This window comes from Mytilus trossulus, chromosome 3 (genome assembly GCF_036588685.1).
Source record: "Mytilus trossulus isolate FHL-02 chromosome 3, PNRI_Mtr1.1.1.hap1, whole genome shotgun sequence".
Lineage (NCBI taxonomy): Eukaryota > Metazoa > Mollusca > Bivalvia > Mytilida > Mytilidae > Mytilus > Mytilus trossulus.
The window spans coordinates 90,567,900-90,586,692 of NC_086375.1; the positions used below are offsets into that span (position 1 = coordinate 90,567,900).

At 30.0% G+C, this 18,793-nt stretch overlaps 1 protein-coding gene across 13 annotated transcripts in view; it reads left to right on the plus strand.

The window, feature by feature from the left end:
* LOC134712810 (peripheral plasma membrane protein CASK-like) overlaps nt 1-18,793 on the plus strand; it is a 156,001-nt gene that overhangs the window by 63,189 nt on the left and 74,019 nt on the right. For 9 of the 13 annotated variants that reach the window (XM_063574709.1, XM_063574706.1, XM_063574715.1 and 6 more), the window contains 3 exons: nt 598-678; nt 3,172-3,262; nt 6,527-6,648. In XM_063574709.1, the coding sequence (XP_063430779.1) occupies nt 598-678; nt 3,172-3,262; nt 6,527-6,648 (294 nt within the window). The remainder of the gene's footprint in view (nt 1-597; nt 679-3,171; nt 3,263-6,526; nt 6,649-18,793) is intronic. The other 4 variants (XM_063574708.1, XM_063574713.1, XM_063574711.1 and 1 more) reach the window with 1 other exon arrangement.

Genomic DNA, 18,793 nt, shown 5'->3' on the forward strand with positions numbered 1-18,793 from the left:
AGATACTGTCACACATGAATGTACACTTATTGACTAATTTATAAAAATTGTCCCTGAAAACAGACTTTAATGTTATACTTTTGCTGTTTTATAGCAAGAAGGTTATAAAACATGTGTGATGATCTAGGGAACTCATTATCACTCTGTCCTTAAATTCTGAAGACTGTCTTTCTTCTATATATCTAAATTTTTCTAGCAATAAATTACTTGAATATTTGCTGTACACTTAAAGTTTAAGTTTCAAATGTAGTACAAATGTAATTTTATTGTTTTTAAATTACTGTGTTAGGAAACAAGCTTAAATGATGCATACACATGAGCCACAATGGTGTATTTTATACTTATTATTCATTTTCACCCTTCATGATACATAAAAAAAACCCAGGAATTTCCAATAAATATTGGACAATACAACATAACATATTACACATGTGTAGAAACCTCCATTTTACTTGTTGTTAGACTAAAACACAGTGTTACACTAAAAATACAAACATGTAGTTAACATGAAATATTATATACTTTATAACTAGTAAACTGCTGCATGATATGTCAAACTATTTAGATTTAACATCAAGTTTATATTTTGTTTTATAGGATAGAAGTAGAATTCCAAAAGTTCACTTGCAAGAAACAGTAGAAGAATTAAAAAAGTTTAATGCAAGAAGAAAATTAAAGGTAACTGGTATCCCTGGGGTTGAAGTCATAAGACTTTGCTCAGAGTGTGGAGCACAAAAATCTTGATAGAAACATGAAATCCAGCACTTTAATTGGTTGGTTTTAGAGTTTGAGTACAAAAATCTGACTTGAAAGTGTTATGACTTCCAGGCCTGATATTGTTCAGTAAACCTTATAGACTTAATAAGGTGATTTTTTCCAAACTAAGTATTTTATATGCATATAACATAAGCTGAACATACTAACAATCAGTAGATCATCTTACAACTAAAAACAATACTGAAATGTTTATGATTCGTAGTATTTTTTTCTTGAACATCTTTTTTAAATTGATTTTAGATGAGTTTAGAAAGGAAAACTTTTTTTAGCCAGTCAATCTGGCTCCAAGTCAACAAATGGGTCAGAATTTTGAATTGAATTGAAAGCTTATAATCTATAACTATAGGAGATCTGTAGTCTCAGAGAAAGTATATAAAATTACTATTTTCAGCAACACACTTTACAAAGATGCACCAGTTATTTGTAATCAACTTGTACTATTTTTAACCTAGATCCATGAAATTTCACAGAAAGATTGCAAAGCACCTGCCATTATTGAATTGCTTGAAGAATTTGTACATACCTTTCAAGACTTGGGATCTTAGTGTATTTTGTTAAATAGGCATAATATCAATGGTAATTTGATTGAAATTTCACCATTCTAGAGTTATGCCTATTTACAAATAGAAAATTGCTGATTTTTTTGTTTCCATTCTCTAAATTTAGATGGTCTCAACCAAATGTCATTACACTTATACACAACGCTCATTTCCACAAAATACAGATCAAGTTTGAATTTTACCTTTCTAGAGTTATGTCTCTTTTTAAATGATCAATTGCCTAATTTTTCAATTCCTTTCTCTAAATTTAGTTTGCCTTATCTAAATGTTATAAGATTTATACACAATGCTTGTTACCACAAAACACAGATCAAGTTAGAATTTTGGTGGCATCACTTTTACTGTCCTAGTTTAATGCCCCTTTACAAATATTTTTTGTGAACACAGAATGTTTTTGGGAGGGAGAGAGGCTGAGCTGCACAACAGGCCTAACTTTCTAATTCTGTGGTAATATTTTGTGGAGAAGGGGGTGATGACCTATTTTGTGTAATGCTAGATTGATATTATATAAATGCTATGATGGCGTGTTTGAGGAGCATGTTCCCATTTTAGCTCACCTTGCTAAAAGGCAATTTGAGCTTTTGCAAACAATTGACATCTTAAATACTTTTTTTATGCCCCACCTACAATAGTAGAGGGGCATTATGTTTTCTGGTCTGTGCTTCCATTCGTTTGTTTGTCTGTTCGTCTGTCCATTGGTACCACTTCAGGTTAAAGTTTTTGGTCAAGGTAGTTTTGAATGAAGTTGAAGTCCAATCAATTTGAAACTTAGTATTTATGTTCCCTATGATATGATCTTTCTAATTTTAATGCCAAATTAGAGTTTTCACCCCAATTTCATGGTTCACTGAACATAGAAAACAAAAGTGCAAGTTTCAGGTTAAAGTTTTTTGTCAAGGTAGTTTTGGATGAAGTTGAAGTCCAATCAATTTGAAACTTAGTATTTATGTTCCCTATGATATGATCTTTCTAATTTTAATGCCAAATTAGAGTTTTCACCCCTATTTCATGGTTCACTGAACATAGAAAACAAAAGTGCAAGTTTCAGGTTAAAGTTTTTTGTCAAGGTAGTTTTGGATGAAGTTGAAGTCCAATCAACTTGAAACTTACTATACATGTTCCCTATGATATGATCTTTTCTAATTTTAATGCCAAATTAGAGTTTTCACCCCAATTTCATGGTCCACTAAACGTAGGAAATGATAGTGGGAGTGGGGTATCCCTGTCCTATGGACACATTCTTGTTTCCTGGTCTTTCAAAAACTAAAATGATTAGTACAAATTTGATATGGTGAAAAATAACAAACAGGTCAAGTCCTAATTCTTTTTGTTAAGATAACCCACTATGGAGTTGTTGTCCCTGTAATCAACTAATCCTGCAGTTTTATACCAAGATTCTTGACACTTTACAGACTGTTTTCACACTTATTGAAGTTTTACAGTTCCCTGTATGGAGGTGTTAAAAGAATTATTTTCCAAATTTTCAAATGATATTTCTATATTATTAAATGTTCATTATAGACTGTTTTACATTATGACATTTTTTGTAGCGTGGCAAATTGAGTCTTTAGTCCTTTTTATCCCTATTTTGTCTAAAATTTATTAGAATTGAAATTTTGATATATATTATGCCTAGTTGATGTCAACTTCAAAATATTATCATTTACCTTTTTACTTCTATTTTTAACTTATATTGACATAGTTTGTCTTATCTCTTAGAAAATTTCCTGTTACTAAATTTGAACAGAATGAGTCATTTTTGTGTTAAATGATTTCCTTTTATAGAACTACAAAGTATATTGGTTGTTTGTATGACAGTTTGTTTGTATTTCAGGGTGCTATAATGGCAGCTGTTTCCAGTTCTAAATGGAACACATTTTATAACGATCCTCCAGATATGGCGGAGGATGATATAACCTCAGCTGGTAAATATTTTTATCTTCATGTGTGTTTTATTTTCATGTGTGTTTTATTGTTTATCTATTTATGAGCAATTTATTTACCATATTATATTCAAGGTAGTATTATTTTCTTACCTTAACTTCTAAATCTTGGTATGTAATACATAAAACCAAAGCAGAAATTATTATTTTTTTTCAAAAGATAATTTTTAAATAAAAAACAAGAAAAATGTTATTCCTACACATTTAGACTAAAAATGTAATACAATTCTTCAGTTAATTCAAGAAGTTTTAATTAGTATATAATAAAACAAAATAAACACAGATTTCCTAAATTGGTCTCCAAGATAATGGTAATGGGTGTTAGTATCGGCACTACCCATCTGGTTTTTATACGACCGCAAATTTTGAAAAAATTTTCGTCGTATATTGCTATCACGTTGGCGTCGTCGTCGTCGTCGTCGTCGTCGTCGTCGTCGTCGTCCGAATACTTTTAGTTTTCGCACTCTAACTTTAGTAAAAGTGAATAGAAATCTATGAAATTTTAACACAAGGTTTATGACCATAAAAGGAAGGTTGGTATTGATTTTGGGAGTTTTGGTCCCAACATTTTAGGAATTAGGGGCCAAAAAGGGCCCAAATAAGCATTTTCTTGGTTTTCGCACTATAACTTTAGTTTAAGTTAATAGAAATCTATGAAATTTTGACACAAGGTTGATGACCACAAAAGAAAGGTTGGGGTTGATTTTGTGAGTTTTGGTTTCAACAGTTTAGGAATTAGGGGCCAAAAAAGGGCCCAAATAAGCATTATTCTGGGTTTTCGCACAATAACTTTAGTTTAAGTAAATAGAAATCAATGAAATTTAAACATAATGTTTATGACCACAAAAGGAAGATTGGTATTGATTTTGGGAGTTTAGGTCCCAACAGTTTAGGAATTAGGGGCCAAAAAGGGACCCAAATAAGCATTTTTCTTGGTTTTGGCACCATAACGTTAGTATAAGTAAATAGAAATCTATGAAATTTAAACACAAGGTTAATGACCATAAAAGGAAAGTTGGTATTGATTTTGGGAGTTTTGGTCCCAACAGTTTAGGAAAAAGGGGCCCAAAGGGTCCAAAATTAAACTTTGTTTGATTTCATCAAAATTGAATAATTGGGGTTCTTTGATATGCTGAATCTAACTGTGTATTTAGATTCTTAACTTTTGGTCCCGTTTTCAAATTGGTCTACATTAAGGTCCAAAGGGTCCAAAATTAAACTTAGTTTGATTTTAACAAAAATTGAATCCTTGGGGTTCTTTGATATGCTGAATCTTAAAATGAACTTAGATTTTTTATTATTGGCCCAGTTTTCAAGTTGGCCCAAATCGGGGTCCAAAATTAAACTTTTTTGATTTCATCAAAAATTGAATAAATGAGGTTCTTTGATATGCCAAATCTAACTGTGTATGTAGATTCTTCATTTTTGGTCCCGTTTTCAAATTGGCCTACATTAAGGTCCAAAGAGTCCAAAATTAAACTAAGTTTGATTTTAACAAAAATTAAATTCTTGGGCCTCTTTGATATGCTGAATCTAAACATGTACTTAGATTTTTGATTATGGGCCCAGTTTTCAAGTTGGTCCAAATCAGGATCTAAAATTATTATATTAAGTATTGTGGAATAGCAAGTCTTTTCAATTGCACAGTATTGTGCAATGGCAAGAAATATCTAATTTCACAAAATTGTGAAATAGCAAATTTTTTTTAATTAGAGTTATCTTTCTTTGTCCAAAATAGTAAGCAAGAAATATCTTATTGCAAGAATTTTTTTAATTGGAGTTATCTTTCTTTGTCCAGAATCAACTTAAATCTTTGTTATATACAATATACAATGTATATTCACTTTTTACTACCAACTGATAAATTTAAATAATCTTTACCATTCAGTGATAACAAGCAGTTTTTTTACATCTTAATATTTTATGATGTATTTAAATGAGTAGTTATTGTTGCAAACTCCATTAGAATATTTTAATTGAGATTAGTTTTGGAATAAGGGAAAGGGGGATGTGATTAAAAAATTGGGTTCAATTTTTCTCATTTGAAATTTCATAAATAAATAGAAAATTTCTTTAAACATTTTTTTGAGAGGATTAATATTGAACAGCATAGTGAATTGCTCTAAGAGAAAACAAAAATTTTAAGTTCATTAGAACACATTCATTCTGTGTCAGAAACCTATGCTGTGTCAACTATTTAATCACAATCCAAATTTAGAGCTGAATCCAGCTTGAATGTTGTGTCCATACTTGCCCCAACCGTTCAGGGTTCAACCTCTGCGGTCGTATAAAGCTACGCCCTGCGAAGCATCTGGTTAACAAATGATACATGTAGGTTGTACAGTCAGATATATAAAAAGTGTAAAGTAGGCATATAAATACTGTTTCTATTTTTGCATTACACTAAAATGTTCCAAGGCTAAAAAAAATGCATTTAATATGTTGAGTTTCACTTAATAATAGGTTATAAATGCAGTAATTTTATGGGTTAAACTAAGCATACAGTTCAAATTTTGTATACAATATTATTTGTAACTAAAAGGAATTAGTATTGTCATAATTGATAGGTTTACTCTATTGCTTTAAATTTGACAATTGAAAAAAATCATCTATCATAGGTTCTTTTTTTTATTATTTATTTATTAGCTAATGCTGAAATATAAAAACAAACAAAAATAAATGAAGGGGGAAATCCTCTGTTCAAAGGGAAATAACTTAAATTCTTTTTTTGCTTAAAGTTGCTGATAATCATGTTTTATTATAAAGTTATTACTTGATAATAATTAATTAAATATACCTGACACAACAACAATTACATAGTCATAAAAGTAAGCTTAAAATTTGTATAATTTGTATGATCACAAATAATAAAACTTATATACACACTCTTTAATACTAATACTTATAGTGTAAAATTGAGAATGGAAATGGGGAATGTGTCAAAGAGACAACAACCGGATCATAGAAAAAAACAACAGCAGAAGGTCACCACCAGGTCTTCAATGTAGGGAGAAATAATAGTAATGAAATAAATAATAATTACATAGTCATAATGGTAAACTTATAATTACAATACACCATGGTTTGTTAGGAGCCATGTCCTGCCATACATGCTAAAGTCTCATAGGAACACAGAAGATCCTGTTTTATTTGATGTTAATACCTGCATCTCAAGTAGTCTTATTTTACCTAAAAATTTGTGAAATACTGTGACTATGTAATGAGTCCTGTTTTATTTTGTGTAAGGAGCTGTGTCTCAGGTGCTAGACTCATTAGAAGAGATACAGTGTCTCACAGATTGTTCCGAACAAGAAAAAGACCTCATCGAAAAAGTTTTCCAAGATACCAAACTACATGCCTTATTAAATGTAAGTATTTTCATTACTGTTGTTGTAGACTAGTAGAAATGTTCCATATCATATAGAGTATTGGTGGTATTTAATCATTTCAGCCATTACTGTTGACAGTTATTTCAATGCTGATGTTTGATACAGATATTTGCTTATAAAATACTTTCAGTTTAGAATTACCTGTTATATATCCTTAAAATGTATCACAATTCACATTGTTTAGTGTAAATGACGTTTTATGGAATCTAAACATTAATCCAAATTCAGATGCTAAATACTTCAATATTCAAAATTATTTGAGTAATGTATTAAAAAAGATGCCAATAATTTTGATATACTCAGGATGACTTTGTATCTTTCTTCAGATCAGAAAGATGTACAATATTTCATTTGCTGAAAAGACAGAAATTAATAGTGTTAAAAATGTTCAATTTATTTAAATGATAAAATGATGACTTGATTTGTCTCCCTTTTCTCATACGATAAATTGTATTGATGTGTAAACTGCACCATTTTATTTGTAAATTTTACCTAAACGTCTGTTATGTTTTTCAGTACATTTTTGTAATTGGAATGATTATGTTAAATACACATTTGAATTTGCACTTCCATAAATGAAATGAAAGAAACATGTGACATGTATTTAGAATTGGTACAAGAAACAAAGATAGAAACATGGATTAGTTTACAAATATATACTGTAAATTCAGAAATTATTGCATGCAATTATTATTGTGATTTTGTCATTTTAGACTAAAATGCAATTTTAATTATTTGCGATAGTGAGATAATCCTGTTTAATTCATATACAAAATTCAAAGTGCAAGTTTAAATTATTGCGGTTATAAAACTGTCAATTCAATTCAATTCAATTTCAATTCAAAGCTTTATTTATAGTTGGCATGTCACATAACAAATAAACATAAGCTCTCTGAGCTTGTCGCATTTTTATATACCACTGAATGGAAAATTTGATTGTTTTTTATATTCAATGTGAAAATTATATATTGAAGTTCAATTAAAGTGCCATTTTGTAAAGATTTTCAAAATTAAAATGTTTTTGTGACTTCCTACTATATGGGAGACAACTCCATAAACAGCTGATTTTCACTTGTTGCAAAAAGCACTTTTATTTGTCAGGTAAGATAGTGCCTCTCGGAGCAGGAAAGCGTACCCTGAAACTTCATTATCTAAAATCAGCTGAACAAGCTCTTCGAAATGCACCTTATTGGAAAACTCAAATATGTGCACAGGTTATTGATCCATGAGCCCAAAGGTCGTATGTTATTAAGGTTTTTTACGGGGAAAATGCCTCATTTGCAGCTTATAACTTGTACCAATATGCATTTTCAACCCAAAAATTTTGGATATATTTTTATTTATTTGAAAAATTCATTGAATCATCTTTCCGTTGATGTATAGAAATCTATATAACTATGAATACTTGGCTACTATATGATCGGTCCAATATTTCATGCCCTGTTACGTAATGACATCACGAAAAAAACTATTGATAGCACCCTTATATAACTTGCTCTACAATATAGGTTTTGCTCATTGTTGAAGGCTGTGTAATCACCAATACATATATTGTAGTTGTAATTCTTCATCATTATATTCCCACTTTAAAAGTGGAGGGTATACTGTTTAACCTCTGTCTGTCCATCTGTCAGTTCCTCCCATCTCATCTTCTCAGGAACTACATTACAAGGACTTCTGAAATTTGGTTTTGGGTTTATATGAAGGAGCTATACTGTTTGATGGGTTACAGATTTATCATTCAACAACTTCCTGTTTATAGAACACTTACATCATTTTAAACATGACATACAAGGTGAAACTGTCATCACTTTTTTCTCAGGACCTACATTACAAGGATTGATGCAATGTTTTAGTCTGTAGTGCAGAGTTGTCTTGTAGGCAATCATACCACATCTTATTTTTACATGTGATATGATTACCAATTAGATATCTATCCATATTTCAATACTTTAAAATTGTTTATAAACTGCATCGAACAGGCTATTATTTGAACTTTGAATTATTTTGAATTATGTTATTTGTATTATTTCTTGTGCTTGAAATTGTTAATAGATTCCATATTTATTTGGTATTATAATGTTTTGAGTGGTTCATAACACTTTTTGTACAATTTATTTTGTAAAGATAGTGTTTAGAGCAGCAAAGCATATTCTATTGAAAATGTACTATCTTCTATGTAATAGAAAGTGTTGTTTGCAGTACAGAACATTAAAGTACAGAATAAATGTGGAATTAATTAAAAATTTCAAGCACAAAAAATTGTACAAATTCCTTAATTAAAAATAATTCCAAGTTTGAATAATAGCCTGTGTTACAACTGTTCACAAGATACCAAAATGACACAGATATTAACAACTATAGGTTAACGTACATCCTTCAAGAATAAATGTGGAATTAATTAAAAATTTAAAGCACAAGAAATTGTACAAATTCCTTAATTACAAATAATTCCAAGTTTAAATAATAGCCTGTGTTACAACTGTTCACATGATACCAAAATGACACAGACATTAACAACTATAGGTCAACGTACAGACTTCAACAATGAGCATAGGCCATACCGCATATTCAGCTATAAAAGGCCCTGATATAACAATGTAAAACAATTCAAACAAGAAAATTAACGGCCTTATTTATATGAAAAAAATGAACAAAAAACAAATATGTTACACATAAACAAACAACAACCACTGAATTACAGGCTCCTGACTTGTATATTGTTTCGTTATTCAAACAAACATTTGAGAAAAACATGGCATGGAATTAAAGCAAGATGGGAGAACTAAATTAGTTTGAAAGTTTTTAAAAGTTTTGTGAAAAACTTTTGATTTGACATATAGATTAAACCTGAATTATTAGAAAACAGATAGAAGTGAGCATATCTTGGACAGATACAATTTTATAACAATATTTCATTAATACAAAATATACCGAAGTGCCAAAGTTGATTAAAGATGTCAAAAGTTGAGAAGAAATCAATGATTTTAATTTGAATATTGACAAGGATAGATAGTTGTGGCTCTTTTCAATTCTTTGTAGGAATTGTTTGCAAATTAAACTTGCTATGCATTAACAGAAGAAAAAAGTAAATTAGTTGTATAGCTTTTAAAATTAAGAATTAAGGCTGATCTTTTGGGATTGACATGATATCTGATGCTGTTATAAAGTTAACAAAACAGTTTGAATGAGTGATGTACAGACCTTGAAACAGAAATGTTTTTTCTCAAATGATATTTATGGTAAAAAATGTTTTATTTAGATAGCAATATACAATAACCGAAAAGACACAAAGAATAAGGATATTGTGTATATGATTATGACTGCATTTTGAGTGTTAGTTTATAATCTTTTCACACTCAACAAATAAAAGCTGTAACATATCTGAATTCATTAACTATAACACATCTTAAAAAAAAGTAGTATCTCATCTAAAAGACAATTTCTAAATAGATTTTGTTTTTCTCGTTGCTTCATAAATGATGTAAATGAATAAATATTTGAAAATATATTATTTATATATGATATGATCTGTATACTAACTAAACCTGCTCTATAATCCCAAATAGTGAGTGAGTGTAAAAATAAGTAGCAGGAGAATAAACAATTTATCACAATAACACCTTACCATAGACCATAATTATTGTTTTCAAGAAAATTGGAAATGTCAAATCAAGGCTCTGAACCATAGATTACAAGATGTTATACTGGACTGAAACAAACATCTTATGTTTAAAGATAAACTAAGCGTACTAGACTGAAAAATGAGTCGATCTGTAAAATTTATCAATTTGTTGTAGAGATTGTTTAAACCACTGATTAGACCGGTTTAATTGATCATTTTATCCTGATGACTAATTACTGGTGAAGTGTAAAGGGTCACATCTCTTTTCTTTGATGAGAAGGTTTCACGTCTTTAGCTTTCCGATTGACTTCCCAATTAATTCAGATAAATGTAAAAATGTTACAGACTGCTTAAGTGTAGTCATGTAGAATACTAAAAGCTTTTTGGAATATTGAACATAATTTAATTTTAATTTTAACCAAATTCTGTCCTTTAATTTGTTTATGGGATAATTTGATTGTAAAAATGGCTTCAAACCAGTCAACACATTGTGGTTAGTTTGGTAATGCTGCTTTAATTGGCTTTAAAGATGCTCACATGGCTTTACCACCAGCATTTCTAATATTTGACATGGCATTATACAAAATTTTAAAAGTGTGTGGTTTCTTTTCTCTTTTAAGATAATTGTTCATATAGATCTTTTTGTAGAACGCAGTGATATTTCTAATTGTTAGAACATTGTAGTCTGTGCCAAATTGCTAAAGGGTTTATTTGGCCGAAAAAGAAATTTGACATTTTTTCACTGTATATTCAACTAACAAATCTGTAAATTTGTGTCTGTCCGAAAGACTTTTGTCTGACATTTTGTCTTTTTGTCTGACATCTTGTCGGTCAGAAAGACTTTTTGTCTAACATCATGTCGGTTAGAAAGACTTTTTGTCTGACATCTTGTCGGTCAGAAATACTTTTTGTCTGACATTTTGTTGGTCAGAAAGACTTTTTGTCTGACATTTTGTCGGTCAGAAAGACATCTTGTCAGACAGAGTTCGGGATACACTGTCATTAAAAAAATATGAGAATTAGAAAATCAAGGAAAAAATTGATACATATATGTTAGTTGTTACTGGGGTGAGAGAAAAAATGTCAATGCAAATTGTGATTAAAAGATAGGCGAAAAATATAAAATGGACAGTCAAACTCATAAATTGAAAATAAACTGACAAGGCCATGAGTAAAAAAGGAAAAGCTGTTTACATGACCTAGTCACCTTGTAACCTAATAACACTTGATGTGTTAGTTTGACCCTAAACTTTCATGTGAAACTCAGAATAACTCATTTTCTCTGTTATACTGCTTACATTAGAAGAAATCGCATTCAGTTATGGATGTTAACAAGATGCACATTAAGGGACTTCCTAATGAATTCAAGACACAATTTTATAATGTTCCATTGAAGCCTATAAATGCTTATTTGCATGCTAAGTATTGATATATACAGTAAGAAAAAACATAACCTTCTTGCTCCCATTGAGCACTGAGTAGGTTAAAGAATGATTTATATTTAAGGAGCCAGAGGTAGTGGTAGTGGTCAGACTGACCATAATTGACTTGACCCTTATGTGACATTATTGGAAGTTGTTAATGCTGAATAAATCTTGTTCATGATTGATTTTTCTGTATATGTAATGAACATGAATTATTTCTTAATTCTGGAGATATAAGATCATATAAGAAAAGATAAAAACAGTCCAATCGAATTTATCATATCTGATTTGATGCTGTTGGCCTGATCTAAATTTGTATCTTGTATTAGTATTTTCATTTAACTGAACAAAAGTGATCACTCTTTAATATAAAGGTGAAAGGTCAAGACCACACGTGACTTTGAAGTACAGTGTATTTGTATCCTGTATAAGTATTTTTATTTAACTAAACGAAAGTGATCCTTCTTTATTATTAAGGTGAAAATTCAAGGCCACACACGACTTTGAAGTATTTGTATCCTAAATAAGTTTTTTCATTTAACTAAACAAAAGTGATCACTATTTTATAATATTAAGTTAAAAGTTCAAGGCCACACATGACTTTGAAGTATTTGTGTCCAGTATTAGTTTTTTTCATTTAACTAAACAAAAGTGATCACTATTTTATAATATAAAGGTTAAAGTTCAAGGCCACACTAGACTGAAGTATTTGTATCCTGTATACCCGGTACATATTTTTCATTTAACTAAAGGAAAGTGATCACTCTTTGATATAAAGGTGAAAGGTCAAGACCACACATGTCTGAAGTATAAGTATATTTATTTAACTAAACAAAAGGGGTACTTCTTTAATATAAAGGTAAAATTTAAGGCCACAATGACCTGGAAGTTTTACTTTGTTGACAGTCAACACTTTTGGGGCTTTTACCAAAATCTTCTGTTTTTTCATGAAGTTATTATTCAGGCCCGGCTTTTAACCAAATTAATTAACATGTTTTATTAGTTTTTATTGTACAGCTTGTGGAATATTGATAATATTTAGCTGAGACTCCTAAGTTTAGTTATAACTGAATTTCTAGTAATATTAATATGAATTAACTAGATAATCACAGAATATAACAATCTATTGATTTCCGTGTTTTTCACCTGTAAATGACTTTCCTTAATTAGTGTTTAGGTGGAAGACTGCTGATGATGAGAGAAATTGAATCCTGTAGGAAAATTAGTTAGAAATAATATGATGCTGTTTTCCGTGATTTTGTTTGTGGGAGCTTAAATGGTTTCCTTTTCTTAGAAAGTTGAGTTTGTCAATAATGGCTTATGAATTTTGTTGCTTAGCAACACAATACAATCATCTTTAAAATAAGAGACAACATTAGTTAGCTGATGATCTAATGTAATAAATTCAGTGAAAAAATACAAATAAAATAAAATAGACAAAACTGAGGGAATCACCTGAAATCCAAAAGTACTAAAAAGTAGTGAAACTGTGTGCTTAAAGAGAGTAAGCACTTCCTGTCTACCCAGATTAGTAATAATCGTCAAGACCATTATTATCAGATTTCATTAATATAGATATATATATGTGTTTTCAATGAAATTTTAAGTGTTACTGTTATGCCAGCTCCAGACCTCAATTAAACTGATTGAAAGATTATGTCTTTGTCATATCATTTCTGAGTAAATATGGGAACACCCTGATGTAAATACAGCAATAGTTATTTCAACAAATATATTGGGCTCTGCTGCCTTACTTTGCCTTTGGGTATTTTCCCCCTAAAACTATTGGGCCCTGCTTACCTTACTTTGAATTTAGTTGTTGAACAAAAGTATAGGGCTTTGCTGTCTTTCTTTGCCTTTGGATTTATTCATTTGACCGAAAATAAAGTTATGTTTCAGTTAATCTTACAAAACTTGGATTTCAATGCATGCATGATGTAAGAAATAATAGAATTGAGCACAAGATTATCTGACCGTATATTTAACATGCTTCTTAGAATTAATTGCCATTTTAATCATTGACCAGTCTCAGAATCCATAATACATGGAAGTATTTGTTTAAAGGATTGGAAAAGCTTAATTATTATTTACTGGACATGATAATGTTTTATAGTTATGTTTGGGAGAAAAGGCTACAGCACTTAAACCTATGTGACCAAACTTGGTATTAAATCAAATTTTGTTGGTAGTATAATATGTCTGAGTAAATATGGGAATGCCCTGATGTAAATACAGCAAAAATAAATTACATTTGTGTGTCCACATATTAGTATAAATTTACATTAGGGAAGTTATAAATTATCAGGATTCTGCACATATTTCAATATTAGTGGTAATTTATTACAGTAATAATGTAAAGTTTCTGGAAAGGAGAGAATGGATGTCACTATTCGATACCCTCATAGTTGTTGTTAATTAGATTTAGATTTTGAAGAAGTCAGCACTTGTGAGGATATTTATATTGTAATCATTAAGCATACTGGTATTTACAAATTAGAGAATTCTAAACACTGGTTTTCACCAACAAAACAATCTTATAAGATTTGTATAGACTAGGATTCAGTGTGAAAGCATAAAAGTATACACATGATTAACAGCCCTTGATGATGTTTCATAGCCTGTCCAGTTTCTGTCCAAAAGGAACCTGAGTTTTCCTAGTTAAGTCATTTTCTTATAAACTATAAGCAATCGGTCAGCTTTATTTGGTGCATGGATTGATTGTAAGATTTACTTGTCTGCTTTGCAGGCTTTGTCTGACTTTGACATAATTTTCATGGTTCTTTGGTTATTATAACATTTTCATAGTTTGGTCTGTTTCTTCCATACCATGAGGGATTGTTCTACTATATGAGTTCAAGTCTGTCTGGCTTGATTTATATGATCTGGACCTCGTTTTCATGGATTTTATATTGTTAAGTTGATGTGATACTTTTTAAGTAAAACTTAAGGACTATTTACATAAATTTATTATAGTTAGTATAACACTCTTATTTAGTTTTACTTTAGATGCTTCTCCTTATTTCAATTTATAGAATAACAAAAGCTGCATAGATGAAAGTACAGATCAATTATTTGCCCTCAGATTTTCTGATAAATGTCTGTTATATTTCTATTTATTTAGTATTGTATTTACATGCCCTTCTTTGACCATGCATATTGAACTTATCTGCATTAAAACAAATATCACATAGTAGAACATCTTGTTACCAATCATAGAAACAAATAAGAACATTCACATTGGTAAACATCACGATTAATAGAAACACCAGTTTGTGCAGTTATCATTAGACTATATGCAGTTTTGACCTTTTCATGATACCAAATTTAATAGTTTATTTAGGATAAAGAAATTGGACATGTCACCAACAAAATAGATAGGTGAAGAATTAGTTCTTGGGAAGATATTCTTACGAAATTGGACTTGTCACAGAGTGTTGGAATAAATTACGATTGAACAATTTTAGAGGGAAAATTAATCAGGTTTTTGACATCTTGAAGGAAATGTTAGTCTTGATATTGGCTGGCTGGTCTAGACAAATGGTTCTTATATTGTATGAGTGATTGAATTTTAGTATGGTTTCTAGGCTCTAACGGAAGAGGCAATTGTCAGGCTGTTTTAAAGGATCAGTTCACAGAAAATTAACTATTATTTGGAACAATGAATTAACAGGGTGTAATTTGATCTGATACTTGGCAGCAGTAAATTTATATTAGAAGATTATTAGGATTGGTACTCATAAAACAGTATTGGTTTCCTTTATAGATAATTATGTAATAGTTATTGTTTACCTTCAATCCAAACATATTCATTGATGTTTTATAGTGCAGCTTTTTCTTATAATCATACATTTTATACAGCAGAATGTTTATGTTAAAGTAGGCTATCAGAATGGTACAAAGTTCTCTAAGCAGTCTTATAAGAATAAGGAAATGTGGTCATATAAGTATGTTAACATTGATGAGGCTATAATAAATTCTTTATTTAAAGAGGGTAAACTCAGTTAGTTATAATAAACTAATCTTCCCTGAGGCCCTCACATACAAATTACAATACAATCAAAACAGATATTTACACATAGTTAATTTACAGTCATGTAGTTCAATGTATTGTTATTAACATAAGATATAATGCTGTTTAAGAAGTATACATGTAGTCAAAAAAATCAAATGAAAATAAAAAAAAATATACATTACAAATGCATTGTCATGATTGTAGCAAATATTTTTATCAGGATTGTGTTAGGTACTTCTTGATACTTTGCTTAAAAGTAAAAGTGTTTTGAGCCTTACGCATTTTGTGTGGTAGTCCATTCCATAATACTGATCCAGAATAAGCAAAGGATTTCTTAAATAGTTCAGCTTTTGGCTTAGGAACTATCAGATTACCTTGAGTGACACCTCTTAAGGAGTAAGGATTATTATCTGATTTCAGTTTAAACTTTTGAACTAGGTACATTGGTGCTTCCATACGCATACATTTATATAGAAGTAAATATTTGTGGTAATTTATTCTATTGTCAACTGTCATCCACCCAAGTTTTTTAAATAAGGGGGCTGAGGGGGATAAAGGATCTGCATCTAGAATTAATCTTGCTGCTCTTTTTTGGAGTTTTAAAATTCTTGTTTTCCCTTCATTTTTACATTCACCCCAAATAATACAGCAGTAGTCAATTAAGGGAAGAATATACCCATTGTAATATGTTTTCCTTGCATTTATATCTAAAAACTTCTTTATTTTAGAAAGAAGGTATATTCTGGATGATATATTAGCACAAACTTGGTCAATTTGATTTTTCCAGTTAAGTGTGTTGTCAATTTTAACACCTAATAATTTTTCACATGAAGAGTTTTGGAAAACTTTTGAATTTATTATCAAGTTTGGTTGATAAGTCTGAATTGATAGTTTCTGTTTTGTTCCAGTAACCAAACATTTTGTTTTATTTGCATTAATGAACATGTTGTTCATTTTACACCACTCTTCAACCCTGTATAAATCTTCTTGAACATCATCATGTATGTTTTCTATGTTTTTCCCAGATTTATGAAGAGTGGTGTCATCAGCATATAGGTCTGTTTCACAATTTTCAATACATAAGGGAAGGTCGTTTATAAATAGTACAAACAATAGGGGACCAAGTATAGAACCTTGGGGGACACCAAATTTTATATGTTGTTGTTCAGAATAAACATTACAAATGTTTACCTGCTGTTTTCTGTTATTGAGGTATGACTTAAAAAAACTAACAGTAGCCTCACTAAATCCATAAATTTCAAGCTTTAAACAAAGAATAATAAGATCTACCAATCATCAGAATGGTACAAAGTTCTCTAAGCAGTCTTATAAGAATAAGGAAATGTGGTCATATAAGTATGTTAACATTGATGAGGCTATCAGAATGGTACAAAGTTCTCTAAGCAGTCTTATAAGAATAAGGAAATGTGGTCATATAAGTATGTTAACATTGATGAGGCTATCAGAATGGTACAAAGTTCTCTAAGCAGTCTTATAAGAATAAGGAAATGTGGTCATATAAGTATGTTAACATTGATGAGGCTATCAGAATGGTACAAAGTTCTCTAAGCAGTCTTATAAGAATAAGGAAATGTGGTCATATAAGTATGTTAACATTGATGAGGCTATCAGAATGGTACAAAGTTCTCTAAGCAGTCTTATAAGAATAAGGAAATGTGGTCATATAAGTATGTTAACATTGATGAGGCTATCAGAATGGTACAAAGTTCTCTAAGCAGTCTTATAAGAATAAGGAAATGTGGTCATATAAGTATGTTAACACTTGATGAGGCTATCAGAATTGTACAAAGTTCTCTAAGCAGTCTTATAAGAATAAGGAAATGTGGTCATATAAGTATGTTAACATTGATGAGGCTATCAGAATGGTACAAAGTTCTCTAAGCAGTCTTATAAGAATAAGGAAATGTGGTCATATAAGTATGTTAACATTGATGAGGCTATCAGAATGGTACAAAGTTCTCTAAGCAGTCTTATAAGAATAAGGAAATGTGGTCATATAAGTATGTTAACATTGATGAGGCTATCAGAATGGTACAAAGTTCTCTAAGCAGTCTTATAAGAATAAGGAAATGTGGTCATATAAGTATGTTAACATTGATGAGGCTATCAGAATGGTACAAAGTTCTCTAAGCAGTCTTATAAGAATAAGGAAATGTGGTCATATAAGTATGTTAACACTTGATGAGGCTATCAGAATTGTACAAAGTTCTCTAAGCAGTCTTATAAGAATAAGGAAATGTGGTCATATAAGTATGTTAACATTGATGAGGCTATCAGAATGGTACAAAGTTCTCTAAGCAGTCTTATAAGAATAAGGAAATGTGGTCATATAAGTATATTAACACTTGAGTAGCTAGGAATTGTATATTTTTATATATGTTTTTTTTTAATGTAAGACCATGTAAGTCATTTAAAGGAAGATTTGCAAGTGTTAGGAAATATATTTTTAGGAATTTTAGTGTTTTCTGTTATACATCACTTTATTTTTAGTGATATCCTGTTCTACTTGTTTTATGGTCAATTTAAGTAAGAACATTAGCAACAAATTTTGCTTTTTATGTAACAATACATTAAAACCAAGAATGAATAATGATGAAGGAAACACTTATAGACTGATAGAAAGTGGAACACAAAATGTTCACATTTATAAAAACTTTTGACAACAATTTAGAACATAGTAGAACACATTCCCCATTTCCATTTTCAATTTTAACTTAGTTTATATACTATAAATTCAGAAATTGTCCACCAACTCTTTATTGGAATTGTTGCCCTTTCATGATGATTGTAAACATTGTTTTGCATTTTGCCTTATTGGATTAAAATTTTAGCCATGACATTGTTATTTGACTGTGATAGGTTAACTCCTTTTCAAAATATTTAATTCTTAAAAAAATGCCTGATTCAGACTTTTACCTTATTTTTGTACTGGTAATATTTTGGTCTCAAATCAAAGATAAGAAATTTAGATAAAAATAAGAAGATATGGTATATATGCCAATGAGACAACTCTCCATCCAAATCTAGATTCTGCTTCAATTT